The following is a 27,544-nucleotide window of genomic DNA, read 5'->3' as shown; positions in this document are numbered from 1 at the left end:
AAGAGACATGAGAGAGATATCTATAGAAAGCTTGACATGTCTTCTTTAAAACTAAACAAGTGCTGCGAACAGATACTCTGTGATAAAGTAATCCATATAAAAACAACGCAATGTCCATTTTTCATGTCTCCCTTCATTCTAATGTGATCACGCCCCCGCACTGAACACGCAATTCAGATTCAAACTGAAGCGCACGGCTTGAATACGCACACACAGAAGAAAAAGCAGTGAGACTGTTCAAGTTTTTTATTTTACTGTTTGCTTCACGGTGAGAGGAATATGACATAATTCACCCCAAAAAGATGCTAACGCATTGTTTACCTTGAATTTGTGTGCCGAACAATCAATCAAAACTGACTATGTCCAATCAGAACACAGTATGCTACCGAAAGGTGGGGTTTAAGGAAACTGAATCTTTTGAACAGCTTTGCGCGAACCGTTTAGGGATCTCTGAGAATTGAGGTAATTTTAAAATGATATTTTGACAAAATGACAATGTTTTTTAACCTGGGATGGATTTAAACCTATTGTAAAGGACTTATAAACAGTGATAGGAAGCTTAGAATTTTCATCTTACTGGCTCTTTAAGAAATTTCTTAAGATAAATTCCACAAAGTTTGTAAGAATGTTCTGAAGTGCAATTCATGAAAAATTCTTTAAGTTCTAAAATATATTCTTAAGAACATCTTAATTTTTTCTTAAGAAGAAAATAACAGCCGTTATCTGAATTAAAACATGACGCACTGCTAAACTCACACTATTGTCTTTATGCACTTCCGGTAAATTACCCTAATAATCATAATAAGCACGCACCATAAACTGTATATTTTCGTTGCGACTTTGACTGGCACTCAGCTTCACGTTTTTAAAATGTAAAATGAATTGTGTTCAATTAAAGCTCCCTATCTGTCTCGTTTTAGAGTTGCTAATGAGTTTTGAAGTCAGCAAAATATGGCGTCACACACAGGCTAATCATGAGCGATCGTGTTTACTTTAACAGTAATCGCTGTCCCTTCAGAAAACTTGTGCACATCCCCAGTCCTCCTATGTATTATATGTAGCTGCTGTTGTAATGCATAAATATAACAATTAATGTAAAATAAACCAACAAATTAATTAAATAATTATTATTGTTTGGGATTTAAGACAAGTCTGGGGCTGTCCTAAATTTAAGAAGTAATTTACAATGATTTTTAAGAAGTTTCTTTTCAAGAATTTTAATTCTTCTTAGGTTTTGCTTAACCCTCTGGAGTCTAAGGATATTTTTGGATCCTGGAGAAGTTTTGTCATGCCCTGACATTTGTGCTTTTTTCAGTTTCTTATAAATATCTAAATGGGTAAGGTCTAATATCACTTTAATCAGCACAAACTGGGCTATAATAATATGTGAAATGCATGTATGTCCATGATTGTATTTTTGAGGAAAAAATTATTATGCGTAGTAAATGAAAAACTAAAAAGGTCAAATCACTTGAAAAAGCCAAAAAAAAAAAGAAAAAGAAAAAGAAAAAAATTGGTTCCCAGGACTTTTGAGAACTGGAGCTTGTTGACTATTATTTTTCTTTCTAAATTATGTGAAAATCATCTTGTTTACTCACTCACAGAAAACAATATATAGTAGGCATCAACTATCATGAATATCATTGTGATTTACACCTGAGAAGACAAAGGCCTGCATAATGAGCCTTTAAGTCAGCTTGTGTCACTGAGAGGTGAAGAGTTACAAGAAAGAATGTGAGAACAAAATAATTCTATATAATTTTGTGTTTGTAGTTTATTTAGAATATATTTAATTATCCCACAACATACTTTAATATCCACTTGGGGGAGCAGTTAAACAGTTTATTAGGAACAATCAAAGCTGACCTTCAAAATAATATATATATATATATATATATATATATATATATATATATATATATATATATATATATATATATATATATATATATATATATATATATATATATATATATATATATATATATTTTTTTTTTTTTTTTTGCATCATTACTCCAGTCACACAATCCTTCAGAAATCCTTTTAACAATCTTCTTTTCTACAATAAACATGTATTATTATTATTATTATTATTAATGTTATTGTTAATGTTGTTTGTTTTTTTAGGGGGAATAAATTGAAAGAACAGCATTGTGTTACATTTGTTACAGTTAAGATTTATTTGTTACATTTATATTATTTACATCAAGCTTTTGAATTGTGTAGTATTGTATATTGTAACTGAAACTTCATAATATTTCACTTGATTATACATTTAGTCAGGAATTATAGTTTGGAAAAAGTCTTTGGAAAAAGTCTAACTAGTAAAATGTTTACACGTTATGTGAAAACTAGTACAAGTATTATAAATAAATAAAAAGAGACTTACTCATGTTTATGATCTCTGCTGAATAAAGTGCTTCATTCTTTTTTTTTCTGAGGAAATCCAAATCTCAAATCCTCAACCACATCACAACTGGGTGAATTATGTCTTATTCCTCTCATTGCGAAGAAAAACAGTAAAATAAAAAAAACTTCAAGAACTGGCTGCTTTTTCTTCTGTGTGGGCGTATTCAAGCTGCGCGCTTCAGTTTGAATCTGAATAGCGCATTCAGCGCGGGGGCGTAGTCACATTCGATATAATGAAGGGAGACATTGCATTGTTTTCATATGGATTACTTTATCACAGAATATTTGTTTTCGGTAGCACTTGTTTAATTCAAAAGCAGTCATGTCAAGCTTTCTATAGATATCTCTCTCATGTCTCTTCATTGAGTATTCACGGAGTTACAGTTCATTTTAATGACGTGTTTGTAAATGAAGATCAGCACAGACAAAGGCTGCAGACAGAACACCTTGTTTGTTATCTTTATTTTATAAGTGCACAAAGTTTTGTTGTTATTATGTCTGTATACAAAAAAAGTTGACACTTTACAGATTCAATTGATGTATCACTCTTATCTGTACGATTAAAACTGTGAAGTGTAATTTAAGTTCTTTTCGGGGTTATCAGGAGAAAATGACTCATAACGCGTATACGTGTTAATCGGCTCCAGAGGGTTAAGAACAATCTTAAGAAAAACGATAAGAATATTCTTAAGAATCTTTTTTTAAGTTTTTTCTTTTCTTAGTTAGAAAATAGGAAGAAATTGGCAGTTAAGAATAATTTTTTCTTAAGAAAATTTTGTGAATCTGGTCCCTTAAGGACCCGTACTTTCATGTCTCCATTCTTCCTCGAAACAGACCGTTTCTTCGGTTTGCTTTCAAGGGGCAGGCATTTCAGTACAAGGTTTTCCCATTTGGGTTGGCCCTGTCTCCCTTTGTCCTTACAAAGATTTCGGAGGGAGCCCTGGCTCCTCCCATGGAACGATGTCTCCGTATCCTCAACTACCTCGACGGCTGGCTGATTCTAGCTCATGCTCTAGTGTGGTTGTGCGAGCACAGGGATCTGGTGCTCAGACACCTCATCTGTCTGGGTCTTCAGGTCAACTGGGAAAAAAGCAAACTCTCTCCTGTGCAGAGGATCTCTTCGCTCGGTATGGAAATAGACACAGTCGCCATGTTCCCGCAGCTTATGAATGAGCGCACTCAGTCACTGCTTAAGTGCCTGAGACAATTCGAGGGCAAGAGAGCGATTCCACTGAAACTCTTTCAAAGGCTCCTTGGGCATATGGCATCCACAATGGAAGTCATACCACTCGGGTTGCTCCATATGAGACCGCTTCAGCACTAGCTTCATGACTGAGTATCGAGATGGGACCTGTTTGCCTCTCCAGAAAATTCCCACTGCCAGTTGTTTTACTCCCTGACCGAGGCCACCCTTGGCATGGACGCTCTGGGGCACAGATGGCCGCTGGTCCTGCGCAAGTATGTGTTTCCCCCAGTGAGCCTTCTTGGACAGACATTGTGAAAGATCAGGGAGGACAAAGAGCAGGTCCTCATGGTTGCGCCTTTTTGGCCCGGCCGGACCTGGTTCCCCGAACTTGTACTCCTCGCGACAGCCTCTCCCTTGCCAATTCCTCTGAGGAAAGACCTTCTTTCTCAGAGACGGGGCACCCGCGTTCTGATCTTTGGAACCTACATGTGTGGGTTCTGGATGGGTCATGGAAGGTTTGGGGACCTTGCCACCTCAGGAGGTAGCTAGGAGGTAACTTTGACCAGACAGACCAGACAGACTTTGAAGTGGAAACTCTTCGTTACTTGGTCTTCTTCACATCGTGAAGACACCTAGAGATGCCCGATTGGGTCAGTCATTTCCTTTCTTCTGGAAGGGATGGAACAAAGGCTGTCTCCTTCCACCCTGAAGTTCACGCCATTTGAGCTCAACATGACCCTGTTGATGGTAAGTCTCTTGGGAAGTATGATTTGATAATCAGGTTCCTGAGATGGGCCAGGAGGCTCAATCCGCCTCGCCCTCAGCAAGTTCCCTCTTGGGACCTCGCAGTGGTTCTACCAGCACTGCTTGCTCTCAGTAGAGCTAAAGTTTTATCATTGAAAACTGCACTTCTGACGGCTCCATGCCTGAAATTCGGGCCAGCCAACTCACGCTATCTTGAGACCCAGGCCTGGGTAAGTGCCCAAAGCTCCCACCACTCCTTTAAGAGATCAGGTGGTGAACTTGCAAGCACTGCTCCTGGGGAAGACCCAGCCCTGGCACTGCTCTGTCCAGTACCTTAGGACCTCATACCAGCTCTTTGTTTGTTACGGAGGCCAGCAGAAGGGAAAGGCTGTCTCCAAACAGAGGTTATCTCACTGAATAGTGTATGCTATTGTCCTGGCTTATTGCTTATTGTCCTGCTATTGTGCTGGCTAACAGACATCTGTAGAGCTGCGGGCTGGGTGACACCTAACACATTTGCAGGATTTTGTAATCTCTGTGCAGAGCCCGTGTCCTCCCGGCTACTTGCCCCTTTGGGCCAGTAAGGACCTGCTCAGTGTCAATCCGCTTGCTGCATCATTCAACTCCACAGACTGGATGCATGCGCTATTCCCCATAGATGAGTACCTCAGTTCAGAACCCTGGGTTCCTTCAGCACTGTTCATGTCCAGCACTTGTGTGCATGCCCTATCGGTCAGCCCTGTGTGGGACTATGTGCCTCCATGTGTTGTGATTCCCCCTTTCTGGGCAATCCCATGTGTGTATTTCCACAGTAAGTCTCTTCGTAGCATGTGTCTTTCCCTTGGCAAGCACCTTGCCAGCTATGTCATTGAAACTTCCACCCTGCGGGCTGGTACCTCAGAGTTCATGTGTAACACCACCTCTTGGTTGATACCTGCCTTTGTAAGTCCTCCTAAGAGCAGGCAGCCTGCTAGTATACATCCAGCTGGAATATGCTACCCAGTGTATTCTGTGTCAACTATAGGCCCTCGCTTGTGCTGGCCTCACGACAGGGTGCTTTCACTCACACAGATTACTGGAAGACAGCCATGTGTCACTCTCTTTCTGACGTAACATAGAATGTGACAAACTGAAAGGGAACGTCTAGGTTACATATGTAACCCTTGTTCCCTGAAGGAGGGAATGGAGATGTTACGTCCCTTTGCCACATTGCTGTTCCACTGCACGGCCAGGTCACTGGGCTCAACTCCTCAGCAAAGACTTGAGTGCGAGTTGCTCGCACTGCTCCTTATATACCCGCACAGTGTGGGGAGCTTGCGATGCAAATCCGGCAGACCAAGGTACACTGTGTAGCATTGGCTCATTTTATTACCACTCAAAGGTGATTGGGCTCTTGGGTGAGACCCCATAACCCATTTTGTCTCTTTTTAATGTAACGTCTCCGTTCCCATCTTCAGGGAATGAAGTTACATACGTAACCTAGACGTTCTTAATCCATCCATGCAATAACTGCGTCCTTCTAACAACCGAATTTCTATTTATTTATACTGCTGTTTAATATTGATGTTATGACCCAATTCAAGAGCTGACAAAATTACGACTTAAAATCAGAGCATAGCTCAAATTCACTAAAATATTGAAATGCTATGCTGATTCAAAACGAAAATGGCGGGAATTGACAGTCAAAGTATTATGCGGTTTGAACGGCCAGCTCCTGCAGCTGAAAGGGAAGTTTTGATTTGTTTTGCACCAGAGTCAGACCTGTCTTTTATTGGCTGAAATGCAGGGCTCCACACCAGGATTTTGAAAAGTGCCTGTCAAATGCCGTATCACTCTGTTTCTCCATATGTGCCTTCTTTGTCTATTTTTTTTCTTTGTACTTTGTACTTTTGGTGAAGAAAACACATAGCGTTGAATAGTTTAATTTTATTTCAAGTAAAAGTAAAAGTACCACAATTTAATTATACTCAAGAATAAATAAATAAAAATACTCAATTACTGTAACAAATGTATTTGTAGCTAGTTACTTTCCAACTCTAAGTATCACTCAGTTTTTAAAATCTAGTCAGATGTTTGTGCTTGATTTTATGGTGTGAACTGTCTAAATGTATCCTTTGTATTTCTGTGTTATTTGGTCTCCTAGGAAACCAGCAAGACAAACAGCAATCAGGACCTATCACGAAGTCCACAGAGTTTGAGTGATACTGGCTATTCCTCTGATGGAATCTCCAGTTCTCATAGTGAAATTACTGGCGTTATCCAGGAGGAAGAGCTTAAAATGTGCGAGAGGGGTCTGACTGGACACCATACACCACCAAGTCCATCTGAGCTGATTAAGCTAGAGAGCTCCATGCGGAATCTACTAGAGTCTAAAGTTTCATCTGAAGGGGAAAGAGCACAGGACAAGAAGTGTGGGAAAAAGCAACATGGTGACATCAGGAAACATCAGTCTCCCTCAATATCAATTAGTCCAGAGGAATATGACTCAGATGAGGACTTTGAAGGCATTATGGAAGAGGATGAAGATCCAACTGAGGAAGAGCTTAGAGCAATTGCTGATTTCGAGGATAATAGTAGCCATAAAAAATTGAATTTAGAACCTGAAGAGATTACTGATGAGGAGTTTATGAGAAGGCAAATTATGGAGATGAGTGCTGATGAGGAGAATGAGGATGAAGATGAAGAAGAAGAAATGGAAGAAGAAGATGATGATGATGATGAGGATGAAGGCTATGGCTACAAAAAGCTAAAAAAGACTCAAAAGCACTTCACTGACTCAGGAAAAGAAAAGCGCCGTCTCACTTATCACTCTAGTAGCTTTGAGGAAGATAGTAAAACAACTACTGATGTATACAAAGGTTCGGCAGAAGAAGACCTGATGGCCTCGCAAGGAGGCTTACGCAGATTTAAGACCATAGAATTGAACAACACTAACAGTTATAGTCGAGACATGGAGTTAAACAATGACAATGACCTGAGTCTCGACCGGGAGCCTGAGCTGGAGATGGAAAGCCTTATTGGTTCTCCAGAAGAACGGTCAAGAGGGGAATATTCCTCCACCCTCCAAACAACCACTTCTAGCTATAGTTCAGGGATATCCCCTACTTCCATATCATCCATGGAAGATGACAGTGACAGTAGTCCTAGTCGGAGGCAGCGGCTGGAGGAGGCAAAGCAGCAGAGAAAGGCCAGACATCGCTCCCATGGCCCTCTCCTTCCTACCATTGAGGATTCCTCAGAAGAAGACGAATTGAGGGAAGAAGAAGAACTTCTAAAGGAGCAGGAAAAGATGAGAGAAGTGGAGCAGCAGAGAATACGAAGCACTGTCCGGAAAACCAAACGTGACAAAGAAGAGCTAAGAGCACAAAGGCGCAGAGAACGATCTAAGACTCCCCCAAGCAATCTGTCCCCCATTGAGGATGCTTCTCCAACGGAGGAGCTAAGACAGGCAGCCGAGATGGAGGAACTCCACCGATCCTCTTGCTCAGAATACTCTCCTTCAGCTGATTCAGATGCTGAGGGCTATGAAATTTCATCTAAGCTGTACAAATCTGGTAGTGAGTATAACCTACCAACCTTTATGTCACTTTATTCTCCTACTGAAAAACCACAAACTACATCATCTACAGCTGCTATAACAACTCCCTCTAGTGGCAAACAATTAAAAAGTGCAGAAGAAGTGTATGAAGAAATGATGAAGAAAGCAGAGATGTTGCAGAAACAACAAAAGCAGCAGACACAGCAGCAATCAGGCTCAGGTCTGATTTTACAACAGTACAGCACATCCACCTATCAAGAGTCAGACATTAAAAATAGACAAGAAATTGAGGATGAATATGATTATCCTGATCAAGATGATCTCCACTATGAGAATGAGGAGACAGTTGATATCTATGAAGAGATCCGCCAGACATCACAAAACATTTCAAAACAGCTTGATGACAAAATGGAGATGGATGTGTCCTATTCAGAAAAGCAGTTACTAGATACAGGCTCAGCCTTTGCTAAGTTGCTGGAACAAAGCAATGCTTTACTGACTCCTGGCACAAGTCCCACTCAGCTCTCAGCACCAGTATCATTTTCAGAAACTGGGACAGGAGGACGGATACCTGATGTCAGAGTAACCCAACATTTTTCAAAAGATGGGCAAAAAGATAGACTTAGAAATCAAACTGGTAAAAATGGTATTACACCAACAGTTGCTGCCACAACTATTGCTGCTTATGGAGTGTATGCCAGGGATAATGTCACTGTCTCTCAAACTAGTGCCAGCCAAACAGTGTCCCAAACACAACCCAACTTATATGGTCGGCAAACTACCACAACCTCTGCTGGTGTTTCAAATGTGTCTCATAAAATAGCTGCAATCACTCAAGCTTACAACCAAAGAGAGAGTGCTGCAAAGAAAATGACAATCAACAAAGGAGTCCAAATGAAGGATAATTCAACATCATCAGAAACGATAATTGAATCTGGCCCAAGTTCAATTAGGTGTTATACTTACCATGAAAGGAGTCCACCTCTTTCTCCCACTTCATCTCCTCTTCATAGTCCAACAAGATCTCTGTCCAGGAGAACAGCTGAGCTTTCAACACAAACAGTTAGTCCTTCAATGTTGGCTTCTTCAGGGAATGATTCTCACACCTCTTTGGTTATGGCACAGGGCACTCAGACTTCACATGGGGTTGTTTCACCTAGCCTTTTTAGACAGCAGTCTTCTCAAGATACCTATTTTATTGTTAGAACAGAGGAGCTTGAGCCCACTAGTCCACCAAAGCCAGTTACAGTTAACACAGCAACATCTCCTTTGTCCTCACCAACAAGATTTAGCCGCCAATCAACATTTGATGCCTACTCACCTCCTGTCAGCCCTCCTGATACTCCGCCACATCAGTTATCACCCCAACATGGTTTTTACAAGAACTATAGAGCTGGAAAAGTTAATGTTGGAACTAGCATGGTCACCACTGCTAGCATGTATACCCGTGGATCATTATCAATGGAAAACATATCCCTTTGTCGGATTTCGACAGTTCCTGGTACTTCAAGAATTGAGCAAGGACAACGGTTACAGAGTGGAAGTGTAGTAGATCTGCGAACTGGAATGAAGCCTACACCAATTGTTATGACTGACCAAGGAATGGACTTGACTTCCTTAGCCACAGAATCTAGAAAATATTCTGGGTCTGTTGAAAGAACCCCAATTCGTCAATCAACAACTATTCAGCCCTTAATAATGAACCTGAATACACAAGAGCAGCTGCATGTTGTGACATCAACAGCAACAACTGTCAGTGTTACTGTAACTGCATCTATGTTCATGTCCCAGCCTAAGCACCCTGTGCTATATTGTGATCCTCTTGAAAACAGATTTGATTTGGGCAAAGATTTGGGAACAGTAGTTTGCCTGGCACCAAATAAGCCACCCCCAGTTGATCCATCCATACCAAAGATCGATGCTAAGCTGGAAGACCTGAGTATCCAGCAGCAGCAGTTACTTAAACAGCAGCAGAAGCTTCAAGAGCAACAACAACTTCTTGAGCAGCAGCTTCAACAACATCATCAGCTTCAACAACAAGCTGCCTCTTTTGCCAAGTTGAATTTGTCTACTCAACTACCTCTATTCAAAAAGGATATGCTTGTCACTCAAAAAAGCACTGCCACAGAGGTAAATGTCATCGCGCCAGGTATGATATCTGAGGTGTATAGTGTTGGAGGTCCACTTGAGTTAAGGGGAAGGCAAGCAGAAACAAGTATCATGAATCTAACAAACGTCAAGCCTCAAGGGTTGATGGTCCAGATAGATGGCACTGCACAAGGAGCCACTATAACACAACTAATCAAACCAGAGGAAGGCCAGGATGCAATGATTTTAACAGGGCAAATAAAATCAGAAAATCAATTAACTTGTTGTGATATGGTATACAACTTGCCATTTGGCGGTAGCTGTGTGGGTGGTCCATTCTCCCAGAAACCAGTCCCAGATGAAACTTCTAAGCCATCATTAAGAGCACCTTCCTCACTACCGCAGCTCTATCAACAACATGGTTTACAGCAAGATGGGTCGGCATTCCAAGATTACACAATTAAATCATACACATTGCCTCTTCCTGGACGACTACAACCATCAATTTCTGAAACTAACCTTGCAGAGGCAGGGTTGTCATCATATTCAACAAATCTTGATCCCCAATTTCATGCCTCTGGGGAATTTTTCACAGACACAGGAAAGGATGGATATGATGGAGGGTACCTTGGAATGGGGCTTCAGTATGGTTCCTACACAGATCTTCGTCAGGGTGATGTTGCAGATCTTCCAATAAGAAGGTACAACTCCCTAACTAACATCAGCTCAGATTATGGATATTTCTCAGGTGATTTTGCTGAATCTAATCTTGCCCAATACAGTGCTACAACTGCCAGGGAGATAAGTCGCATGTGTGCAGCCCTTAACTCCATAGATAGATATAGTAGTAACCCTGACATATTACAGCTGGGCACTGGAAGAAGTAGTGGTCCACCTAGTAGAATTAGTCTGCCCCAAAGTCACAGACATGGTTTCAAATACAACACAGATGGAAAGCCTCTTTCCCACAGTCAAGCGCTAACTGATCTAATCAATGCAAGACAAGCCAGTCTTCGAGCTATGTATCCATCAGCTATTAGATCAGCTGACGGCATGATCTATTCAACCATAAACACACCAATTGCATCAACAGTTCCAATAACTACCCAGCCTGCACCTGTGCTACACCCTTTATTAAAAGGGGTATATAGACCTTATCCTACACCAAATATGACACCAATACCCCTGGCAAGCCTAACTAGACTTCCACTAGATCCAAGGAATGGGCAGGCCCCTTTCCAATGTTCTACACCCAACCCTCTCCCTGTTACAACTTCTACAAAAGTTTCTGAGTCTCCAGCTATCACAACAGTCCAAGATGCCCCATTGTACCTTGGTAAATCTCCATTAAGCCTAACAGTAGCTGAAGCAGTGACACAACCAAGTCAGCCTTCTTCTGTACCTGCTGGTCCTATCACATCAGCACTTTTTTCAACACCAGTGGCCACGGCAAGGAGCCAACCTGACATCCAGTTGCAACCAATAAATCTATCTCAGCCCCACCTACAGGCCAAATCCACTGCCCAGCCTTCTATACAACACCAACTACCAGTGCAGGGTCATCCTATTGCTTCCAAAACACAGCCACCCCCATCATCTCAAGGAGGTGGAACCACTGCTGCTGCTATTCGAAGTATTGCTTCAAGACAAGAAAAAGAAACAGAGGAAAGACTGCATCAACAGCAGGAACAGCTTTTGCAGCTTGAGAGAGAACGAGTGGAACTAGAAAAATTGCGACAGCTAAGGCTTCAGGAGGAGCTTGAGCGGGAACGTGCAGAACTGCAGAGGCATAGAGAAAAAGAGCAGATGCTAGTGCAGCGAGAAATTCAGGAATTGCAGACTATAAAGCAACAGGTTTTGCAGCAACAACAAGTTGAGAGAGAAAGCCAGTTGGTCATACAGAGAGAGCAACTAGCTCAACAAAAACAACAGCTTGACCAGATCCAATCTTTACAACAGCAGTTACAGCAGCAGCTTGAAGAACAAAAGAGACAAAAGACTGCCACAGCTATTACAAATACTCAAATCTTCAGTGATCAATCTGGCAGAATAATTCAGCCACAGGAATTGACCTCTGATATGTTGTATAGTGATGTTCAGGTTTTCTTAAGACCACTACCAAATTCTACATCAGAGATATGCTTGAGAAATAGTGAAGATCAAACAGAAATCAGGTCCATGCGTAAACAAAGATCAATGCCTCGACTGCAAGATGGAAATAATGGAGAATTAACAGTGCTTTCCTTGCCCCAGAGGCTTGTAGACTGCAGTGTGCAAACTGATGATGAAGATGGAGAGGAGAGGTACCTGGTACCAAGGAGACGACGGACTAGGCGCAGTGTGGATTGCAGTGTTCAGACAGATGATGATGAAGACAAGGCAGAGTGGGAGCAGCCAGTAAGACGTAGACGTTCCCGTTACACAAGACATTCTGGTGAATCTGGTGTAGACCATAAATCTGAAGCACCTCCTTTTATCACTTCAGTTGCTAAGACAGCATCTTCCAGCATTGCCATTCAGACAATTCGAGACTGTTCTTGCCAAACTGAAACAGAGCAGCTAGTTAGAGTATCTCCAAGCATACATGTCACCATGCCAGACCCCAGCAAGGTTGAAATTGTCCACTATATTTCTGGTCCCGAGAGAACACAGAAGGGTCAAAGCTTAGCTTGCCAAACTGACCCTGAGACACAGTCTCAAAGCATAGTTATTCCACAGATTAGCATTGCTACCACTGTCAGTCCCACCAGTGTCCACTTAGTTGGTTCTGCAGATCCACTCTCTCCAGGTCAACAGAGTGCTGTGAAGTTTGGGAGGCGGAAACCTGATCCTTTGGAGTTTGGATACCAGCAACATCACCTGCATAATGAGTCTTTGTCCAGCTTGATCCGGCAACAACCTAAATCTCCACAGGTGCTGTATTCTCCTGTTTCTCCTCTTTCTTCTCCACAACGCATCATAGAAACAGCATTCTCTTCTAGTGAGAGGCTGAATAAAGCACATGTCACCCCGCAGCAGAAGTCCTGTATTGCTGAGCCATCACAGAGACACCAGGCCCTTCCCCGCCCAATGAAGAATATTCAGAGATCTTTGTCAGATCCTAAGCCTCTCAGCCCAAATACAGATGAAAGTACCAAGGCTAGGATTTCACATTATCAACAGCAAGCCCTTCAGAGTCAGGTATGGATAATTCAGTATCTCTCTGATTTTTAACTTCCACTGGCTTGCTACAAAGGACAGTATGAACTTGTTAGAACACTATGACTCAAGTGATGTTGTTTCCACAGTTTATATATTGCATATACAGACAGTTGAATTATTTCTTGAATATGGGATTGCAATGTGTTATGAAGTTCTCTGTCTGCATTTGCAAGCCTGAGATGCTCAGAAATGGCCAGTTAGTATATCTTAATTTAAATTTACATTTATGCATTTAGCAGACACTTTTATCCAAAGCATCTTACTGTGCATTCAAGTTTTTTTTTACAGTATATCCCTTGGATTCTACTTTTTCTGGTATTGTTTCAATTTAATTGGTGTCCTTGATTGTTTTGTTATTGTACAGTTTTTAGAAAGTATATTCTAATGTTTTTCATGTTTTTTGAATAAATAAATTACTTTTTGTCTGCTTGTGTCGCAGACGGTTTCTTTTAAAATAAATTGTATTGACTTGTCGTTTACAGGTGCTGGTCATTTAATTAGAATATCATCAAAAAGTTGATTTATTTCACTAATTCCATTCAAAAGTGAAACTTGTATATTATATTCATTACACACAGACTGATATATTTAAAATGTTTATTTATTTTAATTTTCATGATTATAACTGACAACTAAGGAAAATCCCAAATTCGGTATCTCAGAAAATTTGAATATTGTGAAAAGGTTCAATACTGAAGACACCTGGTGCCAAACTCTAATCAGCTAATTAACTCAAAAAAACTGCAAAGGCCTTTAAATGGTCTTTCAGTCTAGTTCCACAGGCTACACAATCATGGGGAAGACTGCTGACTTGAAAGTTGTCCAAAAGACGACCATTGACACCTTGCACAAGGAGGGCAAGACACAAAAGGTCAGTGCAAAATAGGCTGGCTGTTCACAGTGCTCTGTGTCCAAGCACAATAATAGAGAGGCGAAGTGAAGGAAAAGATGTAGTAGAAAAAAGTGTACAAGCAATAGGGATAACTGCAATCTGGAGATTATTGTGAAACAAAACCCATTCAAAAAAGTGGGGGAGATTCACACAAAGTGGACTGTAGCTGGAGTAGGTGGTTCAAGAACTAGTACACACAGATGTATGCTGTGATGATGGGTTGGGGTGCCATGTCATCTGCTGGTGTTGGTCCACTGTGTTTTCTGAGGTCCAAGGTCAACACAGCTGTATACCAGCAAGTTTAAGAGCAATTCACACTTCCTGCTGTTGTCCAACGTTATGGAGATGCAGATTTCATTTTCCAACAGGACTTGGCACCTGCACACAGTGCCAAAGCTACCAGTACCTGGTTTAAGGACCATAGTATCCCTGTTCTTAATGTATTGGTCTTAAGTAATATTCACATTTTCTGAGATACTGAATTTGGGCTTTTCCTTAGTTGTCAGTTATAATCATCAAAATTAAAAGAAATAAACATTTGAAATATATCAGTCTGTGTGAAATAAATAAATATAATATACAAGTTTCACTTTTTGAATGGAATTAATGTAATAAATAAACTTTTTCATGATATTCTAATTATATGACCAGCACCTGCATATGGCCATCAGGGCAAGATAATATACTTGGTCAGATTCACGTAGATTTAAATAAGAATCTTTATAAATGCATGCCCAAATAGTTTTCTATAACAATTAACCAGTAGTCTGAGCAATGCTAGTAGTTATGTGTGGATCTCTAATATATAACATTGTGTTGTCCTCTGTATTTCATGGCCCTGCTCTTTCACTCTTCCTGGACCCCGTGTCTCTGCAGCTGGCAGCCCTGCAGCAGAGCTCCCTCCTAAGGAAGGTGAAGAGGACCTTGCCCAGCCCCCCACCAGAGGAGACTCACCTGCCTATGGTCACCCCTAACCTCTCACACATGTTTGTGCCCTCTCTGCCATCTCTGAAAGGGAGTTCTCGTTTAGCTGCAAAGGCCAGTTTACTTAAGGACTTGACCCATGAGCTGAAGGCTGTTGAACAGGAATCTACAAAGCTACGTAAGCAGCAGGCTGAGTTGGAGGAGGAAGAAAAAGAAATTGATGCCAAGCTTAGATACCTTGAGTTGGGCATCACACAACGAAAAGAGACATTGGCAAAGGAAAGAGACAGGAGGGAGCTAGCATACATGCGCTGCATGGGTGATTCGCGAGAATATATGTCAGACTCTGAGCTCAACAATCTTCGCCTGACAGCTGCAGCCACATCGTTTGAGAGCAGTGGGCTAATGACAAGACCTAGCACGGCACCACTCGGCCAGTTTACCTGTGAGCTAAATACTGCTGCCCAGTTTCCCCCCACATCATCTTTTATGTCTTACCAGTACCCCCAAAGTCTCCAAACAGCAACTACCCCACAGGCCTCTACACTGCAGAGCACAGGTTTCAACCAACCTCCCTATCCATCAGTAACCCAAGCTCAAGCTCTCCCCCAACCCACCCCCTTGCAGACTTATCCAACCCTATCTTACCAGGTCCAAGGGCCATTTCATCCCCAATTCTTTCCACATAACCAGCCTCCATATCCAGCAGACACTTCAGTGCCACCTCCAGCACAGCCAAGCCAACCAGGGTTTCAGCCTACCCTACCACCTACTGGTCCAGCCCCTTATCCAACCCACAGTACACCATACCCAAGCCAGGCACCCCCCTATCCAGTCAGTCAAGCAAGCACTTATCAGCCACAGACAGACACTCTCACTTTTCACCAAAAGCCACGACAGACATTACTTGCAGACCTTGAACACAAGATGCCCACAAATTATGAGGTTATAAGCAATCCAACAGTTGTAGTAACAACCACTGTCCATGATATCACTTACAGCCAGTCTGGCTTGGGTCCATCTTATGGCCAACACAGTACAATTATGGCAAGCACTTATGGCCCCTACTCCTCATCTGTATCAAATACATATGGTGGGTCTTTAGCAACCTCTGCAGCCTCTGGTTATGGGCCATACACAACAATCTCATCCAGTAGTTATGGGCAGTACACAACAACTATTGCAAATACTTATGGATATACAGTAACTACAGCTAGTTCATATGGGCAATATAATACCATAGTTACAAATACATATGGGCAGACAACACTATCTGACCATATACACTCAACGGAGAGCCCCTCTATGTACACCAGTGAAGGCCTATACGGATCATCCAGCCTCGAGCAGAATGTCCCAAGGAACTATGTCATGATTGATGACATATGTGAACTCACCAAGGAAGGCATGGGGACAAGTTCAGACTCACATCGCAATGAGAGTCATGGACGATATGGGAGTGATGGACTTCACACTCGAGGGGGGAGTTCCTTTGGCAGACCAGAGGATGAACGTGATGCAGATCTGTACGACCAACATCATAGCAGGGGTAAGAGCACCTGCAACTACCAATCACAAGGGGCACATATGCATGGCCGGGCAGTGGGAAGCAATAGCATGGGTGGGGGATCATCATATTACTATGATGACTGCAGTCACTCAACACCTACATGGGCAGCCCAGAGGCACTCCTCAAAGAACCAGTGCCCTTCAGCCGTCATGTCCTCCAGGAGGAGCAAACATCGTAAACAAGGCATTGAGCCGAAGATATCCAAATTTTCCCCAATTGAGGAGGCTCATGATGTGGAGGCTGATCTGGCCTCTTACACCATGAGCACCTCTACAACCAGTGGTTATGGCTCAGGTTCCCATTATCATAAACTTCAAGATGGCATCTATGGGCCACGGAGTACTTACAGTCCACAACGGGGCTACTATGATGATGAACATCTCTTTGGCTACGGCAGGTCTCGTTCAGCTGGTTACGGCATGGACAAAATCTCTCCCTGCGAGAGGGCCTACAGAAGCAGGTCATATGAACGGGACCATATAGACCGGTCATACTGCAGCAACTATGGCCACAGTGTGCGCCCTGCTTTGCATTCTCAATATTCAGAAAAGGAGAACTCCCACCTCATGATGAAGCTCATGGGTGTTGGGAGGGCTTTCGGCTATCCATCAAATTCATATGGTTCAAGTCACTCTCTACCTGATGTGCAGGACCATATTCGAGACCTGCCCCGGACCCATGTCTACAAACCAGATGATATGTATATAATTGACGATATGCATTGTGCTGTTTCTGACAGCGAAGGTAATTGGAAGCTGAATGCCAGCATTACTGCCCACTTTAAATATCCCCCACCCACCCAGAGAAAGAGAGTGAATAGCTGAAGTAAAGAAATGAAAACCAAGTGCATGCCCTTGTTTTGTCTTCAGGCAATATGCAGCTTTCAGTAAATCTGATGCTCAATGTTGTGCTCAGTTCCAAAAACTGCATGAGTTGTTGTGTGGTCTCTTTATTTTTTACACACTCTTTTTTTTTTTTTTTTTATTGCAACGGTGATTCATTTGCGTGTGTACTGAGTGTATGATTTTGATTTTTAACTTCCAAACCTTTAAATGAAAAAATAAAAATCTTATTCGAGGTAATTTTTATAATCTGAATGTTGAGTTTGAATGCATTGCATGCTTTTTCTTTAAGTTTTGTCTATTTTTGTTCTTTTTCTTTTGCATGGTCTCAGTGTGCAGTCCTCTTTCACCATCAGACATGGAGATTGACTGTGATCTGCTTTTGGTTTCCAAAGCATACCATCTTGGTCAAGAGGAGACAGACTGGTTTGAGAAGCCTCGTGATGTTCGTGGTTCCCGTCACTATGGCAGCAGTGGTCATTCTGGGAGGCGAGGCCATGGCAAGCACACATACCATGATTCTGACGAGCCACCAGAAGATCTTTGGCCACAAGATGATTATGGTCACACTCGCCACATTTCCTCTAGAGAGCACCGCCATCACAGCAGTGGAAGTTCCGGTAGGCACTCCTCACGCCACTCTGATGAGCCTCGTTCCTCTCGATCATCACGTTCCTCAAAGGATCCATCTATGCGACATGAATCCCGCTCCTTGTCATCTTCAGGGAGGAGGGGAGAATCTCGTTCTCAGGGCTACCACTCATCAGATTATTCCCGTGACACCTCAGGCCATCACCATAGCTCCCGTTCTGGAAAACAATCCTCCCACCATCAAGGGTCCTCCAGCAGGAAGCAACAGGATCACCCTTCATCATCCAGACAGCCAGGATCTCTTGGGCCTGGACAAAAGGGACCAAGTGGACCTTCAAGCTCAAGCAGGCAAGCTGTTTCTCAGCCACCTGTTGATGGGCAGCAAGGTCAGCGAACACAGCTTCAGCAGCAGGCACAGACATCAGCTGCCAGGCCAGGCTCTCAGACATCTGCCCCAGGCACAACACAACCACAATTAGTACAAGCCCAGCAACTGCAAGCTAAACCTGGCCAGACTGGTCCAACTTCTCGACAACCAACCTCAGCAGCACAGACATCCCTAGCTGTAGTAAGTAAATATTCAAAGATGTAAAGTGATTTAGTTGAAAATCCCAAATCTTTTCTTCAAAGTGGATTCTCCTATTCTAGATGTTCCTGGGCCTGAACATTGTGGTGGATATTTATTAAAGCTTGCAGGAAAGTGTCACAGACTTTTAAAGTATTTAATATTTAATCTTGTGAATTTGATCCGTGTTGTACATACCTTTCAATTTAAATATTTAAAAACATTTTCTCTGCATTTCCTAAGCCTATAGTTAGTCAGGTTAAGGCATTTTGGTAAGTTTTTCAGAGTTTCAGGGTCCATTAGGAACCAGTGTAAAGCAGTCTGAAGACTCAGATTACTGTGGCCAGATGAGAGAACCTTGTTCTTTCCATCCATTTTTGCAGCTGGTTTATTACAGTTCTTGTAAGGCAACATTGTATTGATGCTGCTCAAATATTCAGTTTAGGCTTTGTTTTTATAAAATAAAACATTTCTACAATTTAAAATGTTTTGTTGATAATTTCCATTTTAGCTGGGAAATGTAACATTAAAGTTTGGAAATCTCCCAATAATGTACATTGATAGAATGTGCAGCATTCACAATGACCAAAGCCAATATTATGTTTGGCATGCTGAATTGTGATTGATCTTATTTCTTACATGTGTTATCTTATTGAAATAATTGATTAGTCTTGACTTTATTTACTTTTTTATGGGTGTTTGATTGTGATTTCACTTTTTTAACGTTAGTAAGTGTGTAATGTTGCTGTTTGAGCATAAACAATTTCTTCAAAGTCATGATGCTGAAAGTTCAATGCAAATAGAGTCTTTTAAATTTATGGCAGTTTAATGCATAAAATGATGACTTGTATGGACTACAACGAGTTACTTCCTGTGCTTGTGAAATCACAAATTCTGATAAACCCCCCACCCAGGAACACGCAACCAAGGGCATTTTGAAGGGCATGTTGCTGCTTTAGAGAAGAGGAAGAGAAAACTAGGGGTGCATGTAAAAATATATTCATATATGAATCGCGATTCTGTCTTCTAATGATTTTAATAGATTCACAAATTTCTATATCAATGTTCTAAAGCAGCAGTGCTCAGTCCTGTTTCTTGCATCGTTGCGTTTAATCAGAAGTAAGCAGCAGCATTTACAAATAACACCATATCTAAAATTATGAGACAACAAAAAACAAAAACAAAAAACAACAAACCATAAAGAGCAGTGCTTGCACAGGTTCTATACAAACCTCTTCACTAATATCCTCTGCGTCTCAAACTGATAAGCAGTATTGACGATGCCATTGTTAACAATACAACCGGAGCACATTCTAAGCTGAGGGGGGTGACGTTTAGATGCTAGCGGTTTAGCAAATCCCAATACACTGGGCCAGTTGAGTCCATCATGTATTTCTGAGGGAGGGGCTTCATAAAAAAAGAAAATCATCAGAGTTTATAGAAGAGAGGGACAGAGCGGTGTAGAATAAACGTTAATTATGTTAAAAGAAATGTTTTTTTTTTTTAAACAAAGCATTGACAAATGTTAGACTGCACCCCATAAACACAATCAAATCTAGAAAAAACTGTCAACCACCCATTTAACCCTGTGGCTTAATCTCATAGTAATTAGACTCATACTCCTCACTGAAACATAAATATAAATTTAAAGGGATAGTTCACTCAAAAATGAAAATTCTGTAATTAACATTAAGTCAAAATATATGAAACATTTTAAAGATATGAGTACAGTAAGTGTGATTTATGACCATGTGTCTGTGTTCTCAAATAGACTAAACCGGAGCCCACCCCTGCCACTGCTATTGGAGCAAAAGCAGTCCCCAGCCAACCTGCCAAAACAGCCCAACCTCCACTTACTGGAATAGGTAATTGTGCTTAAATGACTTCAACATGACCTAGATATACTCAAAACACAATCAAAGGACAGAAAGCTATTTTGCTTGTGAAATATAACACATTATGTATACAATTCATGGTTACATTGTGTATTTTTTTTTCTTTTTATTTGGAAAATTTGAATTGGAAAAATATCTAATCTTTGCAAATGGGTCAGAAATATTCATTAAGGAGGGATTTAGTTTTTGGTAATAGTACCAAATATTTGCTATGGTGCTCCTTAATGGCTCTCACTAAATACCAGGAATACCAGGTCCATCCTCAGTGGGATACACCAGGGAGGGGCTATCACGAGGAGCATGAGTTCCGAAAACCAGGTCCGGGTGGGCCAGTAAGGTGCAACCAACAGGACCTGTTCCTCGTCCTCCCTGACCTTGCACAGCAACTGTGCGAGCAGGCTCACTGGGGGAAAGGCATACTTGCGTAGAGCCCGAGGCCAGCTGTGTGCCAGTGCATCAGTGCCCAGGGGGGCCTGGGACAGGGAATAGTACAATTGGTAGTGGGAGGACTCGTGGAAAGCGAATAGGTCTACCTGGGCTTCCCCAAATTGACACCAGATCACCTGGACCGTCTGGGGATGTAGTCGCCATTCCCAGGGAAAGGTGCACGATTGAGCTCCCCCGGGATGTGGATAGCGTACAGCGACTTGAGCCGCATCTGACTCCAGAGGAGGAGATGAGGGGCGAGTTGAGGCATGTGAAGTGATCGCAGACTGCCCTGTCGGTTGATGTATGAAACAGCCGCAGAATTATCCATGCGACCCAACACGTGCCTGTCTAGCAACAGCGGCCGAAACCGCCGCAAGGCTAGATGCACTGCCAACAACTCCAGACAGTTGATGTGCCAAAGCAGTTGAGGTCATGTCCAGGAACCTGAAGCTGCCTGCCCATTGCATGTCGCGCCCCAGCCCGTGTCGGAGGCGTCTGTTGTGACACAGGGGGTGCCCATGGCAGGCTGCAGGCGCTGCCCGTGATGGAATGGTGGCAACCGGAGGATCACGTCCGGGCAAGATGTGCTGGATGGCCTTAGTTTGCTTTTGCACCGCCGAGAACTGCTGGACAAAGTCCTCAACCATGTTGCCGAACAGGCCTGCTTGGGAGACAGGAGCATCGAGAAAGCGGGCTTTGTCTTTGTCTCTCATCTGGGCCAGGTTCAGCCAGAGATGGTGCTCCTGGACCACCAGCGTGGACATCACCTTCCCGAGGGACCACGACGTGACCTTTGTCGCCCGTAAGTTGAAGTCAGTCGCTGTACGCAGTTCCTGCATCAACCTCGGGTCAGTACCACCCTTGTGCATTGATTTCAGCACCTTGGCTTGATGTACCTGCAGGATAGCCATGGCATGCAGGGCAGAGGCAGCTTGGCCCGGAGCACTGTAAGCATTGGCAGCCAGAGCGGCTGACAGCTTACAGGCCTTGGATGGGAGACGCAGACGGATTCCTCCAAGTGGCGGCGTTTTGCGGGCACAGGTGCACCGCAACCGCTCTATCCAACAGGTGAATGTCCACGTACAACAGGTGAATGCTGCCCCGCCATTGAAGGTGGTGAGGATGGAAGAGGGAGACGAGCAGTTTCTGGCTGTGAAAGGGGCCGTCCATGACTTCATCACCTCTTCATGCATCTCCGGGAAGGAACTGGGGCAGAACGAGGTTGTGAGCCGCGCTCTGCGGCGAGAAACCAATCGTCCAGCCACGAGGGCTCGGGGCTGGGCGGTGTAGTCACATCCAGCCCGATACTCACGGCTGCCCAGGCAAGCAAGGCCGACAACTCCAAGTCAGATTCGGCAGCAGTGTCAACACCCGAGGGGGGCAGCTCTGCCGAATCCTCATCCTCAGAGGCTGATAACCCATCCCCTGATGCAGCAATCGACATCTGATCCTCTGGCATAGCACCGAAAACCAGCTGGGGCCGCTGTAAGACGGCCCAGCAGAATCAATCAGCAGCCGCACAGGACATGCGCTCCGGGAGGAGCGAGAGATCCGTGGGGCGTGGCCCAGCAGAGAAGCTCTCACTGTAATCCTCAGATTAAGTCAAGTCAAGGCACCTTTATTTATATAGCGCTTTAAACAAAAATGCATTGCGTCAAAGCAACTGAACAAAATTCATTAGGAAAACAATGTTTCAATAATGCAAAATGATAGTTAAAGGGAGTTCATCATTGAATTCAGTGATGTCATCTCTGTTCAGTTAAATAGTGTCTGTGCATTTATTTGCAATCAAGTTAAGGATATCGCTGTAGATGAAGTGACCCCAACTAAGCAAGCCAGAGGCGACAGTGGCAAGGAACCGAAACTCCATCGGTGACAGAATAGAGAAAAAAAAACTTGGGATGAAACCAGGCTCAGTTGGGGAGCCAGTTCTCCTCTGACCAGACGAAACCAGAAGTTCAATTCCAGGCTGCAGCAAAGTCAGATTGTGCAGAAGAATCATCTGTTTCCTGTGGTCTTGTCCTGGTGGTCCTCTGAGACAAGGTCTTTACAGGGCACCACTGTCTTTCAGGGCTGTAGAGGTCCTTTCTAGGTGCTGATCCACCATCTGGTCTGGATACGTACTGGATCTGGGTGACTGCAGTGACCCTTTGATCTGGATACAGACTGGATCTGGTGGCTACGGTGACCTCGGAATAAGAGAGAAACAGACAAATATTAGTGTAGATGCCATTCTTCTAATGATGTAGCAAGTACATAGGGTGTTATGGGAAGTGTTTCCGGTTCTGGTTTACCTAATTAATGCTGCCTAAAAATCATTAACGGATTTGGATATTAAAAGCATATTAGTATGTTATTTGTAAGCCATGTTAAAGAGATGGGTCTTTAATCTAGACTTAAACTGCAAGAGTGTGTCTGCCTCCCGAACAATGTTAGGTAGGTTATTCCAGAGTTTAGGCGCCAAATACGAAAAGGATCTGCCGCCCGCAGTTGATTTTGATATTCTATGTATTATCAAATTGCCTGAGTTTCGAGAATGTAGCGTACGTAGAGGATTATAATGTAGAAGGAGCTCATTCAAATACTGAGGTGCAAAACCATTTAGGGCTTTATAAGTAATAAGCAATATTTTAAAATCTATACGATGTTTGATAAGTAGCCAGTGCAGTGTTTCACAGGACCGGGCTAATATGGTCATACTTCCTGGTTCTAGTAAGAACTCTTGCTGCTGCATTTTGGACTAGCTGTAGTTTGTTTACTAAGCGTGCAGAACAACCACCCAATAAAGCATTACAATAATCTAACCTTGAGGTCATAAATCCATGGATTAACATTTCTGCATTTAACATTGAGAGCATAGGTCGTAATTTAGATATATTTTTGAGATGGAAAAATGCAGTTTTACAAATACTAGAAACGTGACTTTCTAAGGAAAGATTGCGATCAAATAGCACACCTAGGTTTCTAACTGATGACGAAGAATTGACAGAGCAACCATCAAGTCTTAGACAGTGTTCTAGGTTATTACAAGCAGAGTTTTTAGGTCCTATAATTAACACCTCTGTTTTTTCAGAATTTAGCAGTAAGAAATTACTCGTCATCCAGTTTTTTATATCAACTATGCATTCCATTAGTTTTTCAAATTGGTGTGTTTCACCTGGCTGTGAAGAAATATAGAGCTGAGTATCATCAGCATAACAGTGAAAGCTAACACCATGTTTCCTGATGATATCTCCCAAGGGTAACATATAAAGTGTAAAGAGTAGTGGCCCTAGTACTGAGCCTTGAGGTACTCCATACTGCACTTGTGATCGATATGATACATCTTCATTCACTGCTACGAACTGATGGCGGTCATATAAGTACAATTTAAACCATGCTAATGCACTTCCATTGATGCCAACAAAGTGTTCAAGTCTATGCAAAAGAATGTTGTGGTCAATTGTGTCAAACGCAGCACTAAGATCCAATAAAACTAATAGAGAGATACACCCACGATCAGATGATAAGAGCAGATCATTTGTAACTCTAAGGAGAGCAGTCTCAGTACTATGATACGGTCTAAATCCTGACTGAAAATCCTCACATATACCAGATCTCCCAAAGCGCCAGCCGGTGGTCCCCTGCTCGAGCCAGAGAAACCAGGATGGGTGGTGACAGAGGGGTCTTCTGCACTCCCCTTGAGGAGTGAGAGACACGATCGCAGTGCTGCTATGTTCATACGCCAACAGTAGATGCATGAATCATCCACGCCCAGATACTTTAGACAACGCTCGTGACCGTCCACCGGAGACAGGAAATGACTGCATCCAGAAGGACACGTACGAAACGGCATCTTGAAAAAGATGCCAATCGTCCATGATTTGCTCTTTTAGAAACTGCTCTTTCAGCCGAAGCGCCCAGGGGAATCAACCTCACAGGGACAGCGCTGTACTGCGCCATCACACCGACCAGGAACAGCTCTCGAAACACACAGATGAAGGCTTTGTAGTGACTAGATGCATCAACTACTCGGCTCCGAAGCAAAAATCTAATGAGTGGATGTACCTGTTATACCCTTTGGCACGGGGAGTGGGTCAGGTATGTTAAATCCACTAGCCAATTTTCATTGGCTTTTTCTCTTAAACTCAGAAATGATTGGCCTCCCAAGTGAGACCCCATATGTCGTTCGACATAACTCGTAATGACCGACAGATAGGGAAACTTTATTGATGTGAGTATAGCAAAGGGTGCTTACAAACTTGGTGCGCTTGTCTAGTCCAAACCCGAGTTCGATTGCTACCCCCTCCCCATGCCCCGCTGGACTGTGTTCATATTATTTCATATGGGTCGGAACCATGGTTCACTTGTGTCATCAAGTTAGCAGCTGCTTACCCAGTTGCTTAGTAATGATGGCGCAGGACAAGGCGGCAAATGCATAACATTACTTTCTGCACTTTTATATATTTATGTTTTTGCTACGGTACATGAAGGCACTTGCCTGTTGCATCTGTCTTACGAATGTTCTGCAAATGCTCCAAAGAATGCTGAAGGTGAACAGAAATTAGACATATAGCTCTCAGCTTGCAGCGCTGCAGTCACGCTAGGATAGTGAGTGAAATACACACATTTTCATAAAAAAATACATCATTAATAGCGGTTCACTTCCGCGATTTGGTACGATTGCATTCACATCAGCAGCGAACCTTACCAGAGTTCACATGAACCGTACACCAGACCACCATTTTTCATGGGTGCGCACCCGCGTTCGGAAGACAGCGTTCACATCATCCAAACAAATCCAACCCGGGTGTGCACCAAAAGTGCTAGTGTGAAAGAACCCAAAATAAATTAACTGTGACATATTATACCCAAAAATTATTCAAACAGTGGATTACTAGGGAAATTGATATAAAAATAAAAACAAATAATAATAATTGAGTCCAAAAATTATTCTAACACTTTGACCTCACCATCTTTTGCTTAAGTGATTTGTCTTTAATTGCTAATGCAACCTTTTACACCACAGACTGGACAAAATTAAGCATTGCTTGGTAACTGGTCAACAAAGTATTCATAGTTGTGTAAATATTGTCATACTAACAGTTGTCTCAAGTTTTGGTTAATTGTTATCCATTACATGCCTTTGTATCAAAGTTATCTAACATTATCAAGATCAATTTGTTCTGATAGAGTTTAACTCTGAGATCTTGTCATATTGTATTACCATTTTCTAAACTATAGCAAATAAACTGTGATAATGTGAGAAATGCTGAAGGTGTCTGAATTAAATAAAATTTGATTGTATATTATATATTTACAGTGCAGACACTGCAGTGCTATTTTACCTTTAATTATTCAGTTTCTGTAACTGGACACTTACAAACTTAACAAACAAACAAACAAACAAATAAATAAATAAAAACATTGTGTAAATAGCACAAATAAATAAATAGAACAAACATACAAATTAAACTATTTTAAACAGGGCCCACTGGCACAACCTGCACCGGGGCCCAGCAAACCCCAGCTACCGGCCCTGATGCTATCTATATACGTAATTGAAGAGGGATATGTATCTGTTGACAGTGTCTCCATTTGTAAGCCTAAATTTCTTCTTCATAATTCTCTAGGCTCCAAAGCATCTCCAAGGCCTGGTGGAATTGGAAGTGCAGCTGCAGGTCAGCCGGGTGTAGACGGAGAGAGCATGCTTTCTAAAATTTTGCCTGGAGGTGCTGCAGAGCAAGCTGGCAAATTAGGAGAAGGTGAGCAGAGTGTTTACAAGGAGTAACTAGCACTTGTGGTCAGTTTGGACTAGTTTAAATGGTACATGGGTCAGGCCCGGCTCCAGAATCAAATCACTGAGGGTGTCTATTAAATTAGTGAGGGAGCTAATTTATATATTATGGAAAAGTTATTTATTTTATTAATTTAATTCAAAAAAGCAAACTTTGTAATATTCTAGATTCATTGCACACAAACTGAAATATTTATGTCAATAAATATTACTGTTTTAATTCTGATGGTTATGACTTACAGATGGTTATGACTTGCAGGCAAGATCTCCAGAATATAAAAAAGTTAGCTTTTTTTAAATTAAATAAAAAAAAAAAATACAGACCTTTTCCATGATATTCAAATATTTTGAGATGCAGCTGTATATATAAGAGTTTGGTTCCAAAACGCAATAAATCCATTTTGATTAATTTGAGTAAAAATTTGTTTATCTTACCAAGAAAGTGACAAGATGAAAACCCCTGTTTTCTGTTTCAAACTTTCACATAGCATCTTTACGTTATAATAATATTAAAAAAAAAAAAATCAAACATCAATTCATTCCAAAATTAAATAAATCCATGATAGTTATTATTATTATTATTATTATTATTATTTTCAAAAATGCAATAAATCCATTGAATCAATATGAAAGTTATTTTTCACATTGAAACTGCTGAAAATTCACAACATAGTAAGTTGATCCACATATGAACTTGGTCAATACTAATCTTATATACAGGCACTGGACTAAAAATACATCCATTATTCATCTCTCCAAAAATAAATTAAACGGGTCATCCTGTTAATGCTATAAATTAATTACAGCAATAAAATAACATTTCTTCATGAACAAGAGCATGAATATCACACTAGACCACAGAAATACCAAAATGACCTTTCCCTTAGATTCAAC

General features: G+C 42.0%; 1 protein-coding gene across 6 annotated transcripts in view; it reads left to right on the top strand.

The window, feature by feature from the left end:
- The window catches only part of bsna (bassoon presynaptic cytomatrix protein a), a 126,042-nt gene that overhangs the window by 68,833 nt on the left and 29,665 nt on the right, over positions 1-27,544 (top strand). For 3 of the 6 annotated variants that reach the window (XM_026270699.1, XM_026270700.1, XM_026270698.1), the window contains exons 5-9: positions 6,483-13,145; positions 14,935-17,296; positions 17,790-18,553; positions 20,322-20,415; positions 26,487-26,618. In XM_026270699.1, the coding sequence (XP_026126484.1) occupies positions 6,483-13,145; positions 14,935-17,296; positions 17,790-18,553; positions 20,322-20,415; positions 26,487-26,618 (10,015 nt within the window). The remainder of the gene's footprint in view (positions 1-6,482; positions 13,146-14,934; positions 17,297-17,789; positions 18,554-20,321; positions 20,416-26,486; positions 26,619-27,544) is intronic. The other 3 variants (XM_026270703.1, XM_026270702.1, XM_026270701.1) reach the window with 3 other exon arrangements.

The sequence above is a fragment of the Carassius auratus genome, chromosome 8 (assembly GCF_003368295.1).
Source record: "Carassius auratus strain Wakin chromosome 8, ASM336829v1, whole genome shotgun sequence".
Taxonomy (NCBI): domain Eukaryota; kingdom Metazoa; phylum Chordata; class Actinopteri; order Cypriniformes; family Cyprinidae; genus Carassius; species Carassius auratus.
Note: the sequence above shows the minus strand (reverse complement) of the source record. Positions and strands in the feature narration are given on the sequence as shown.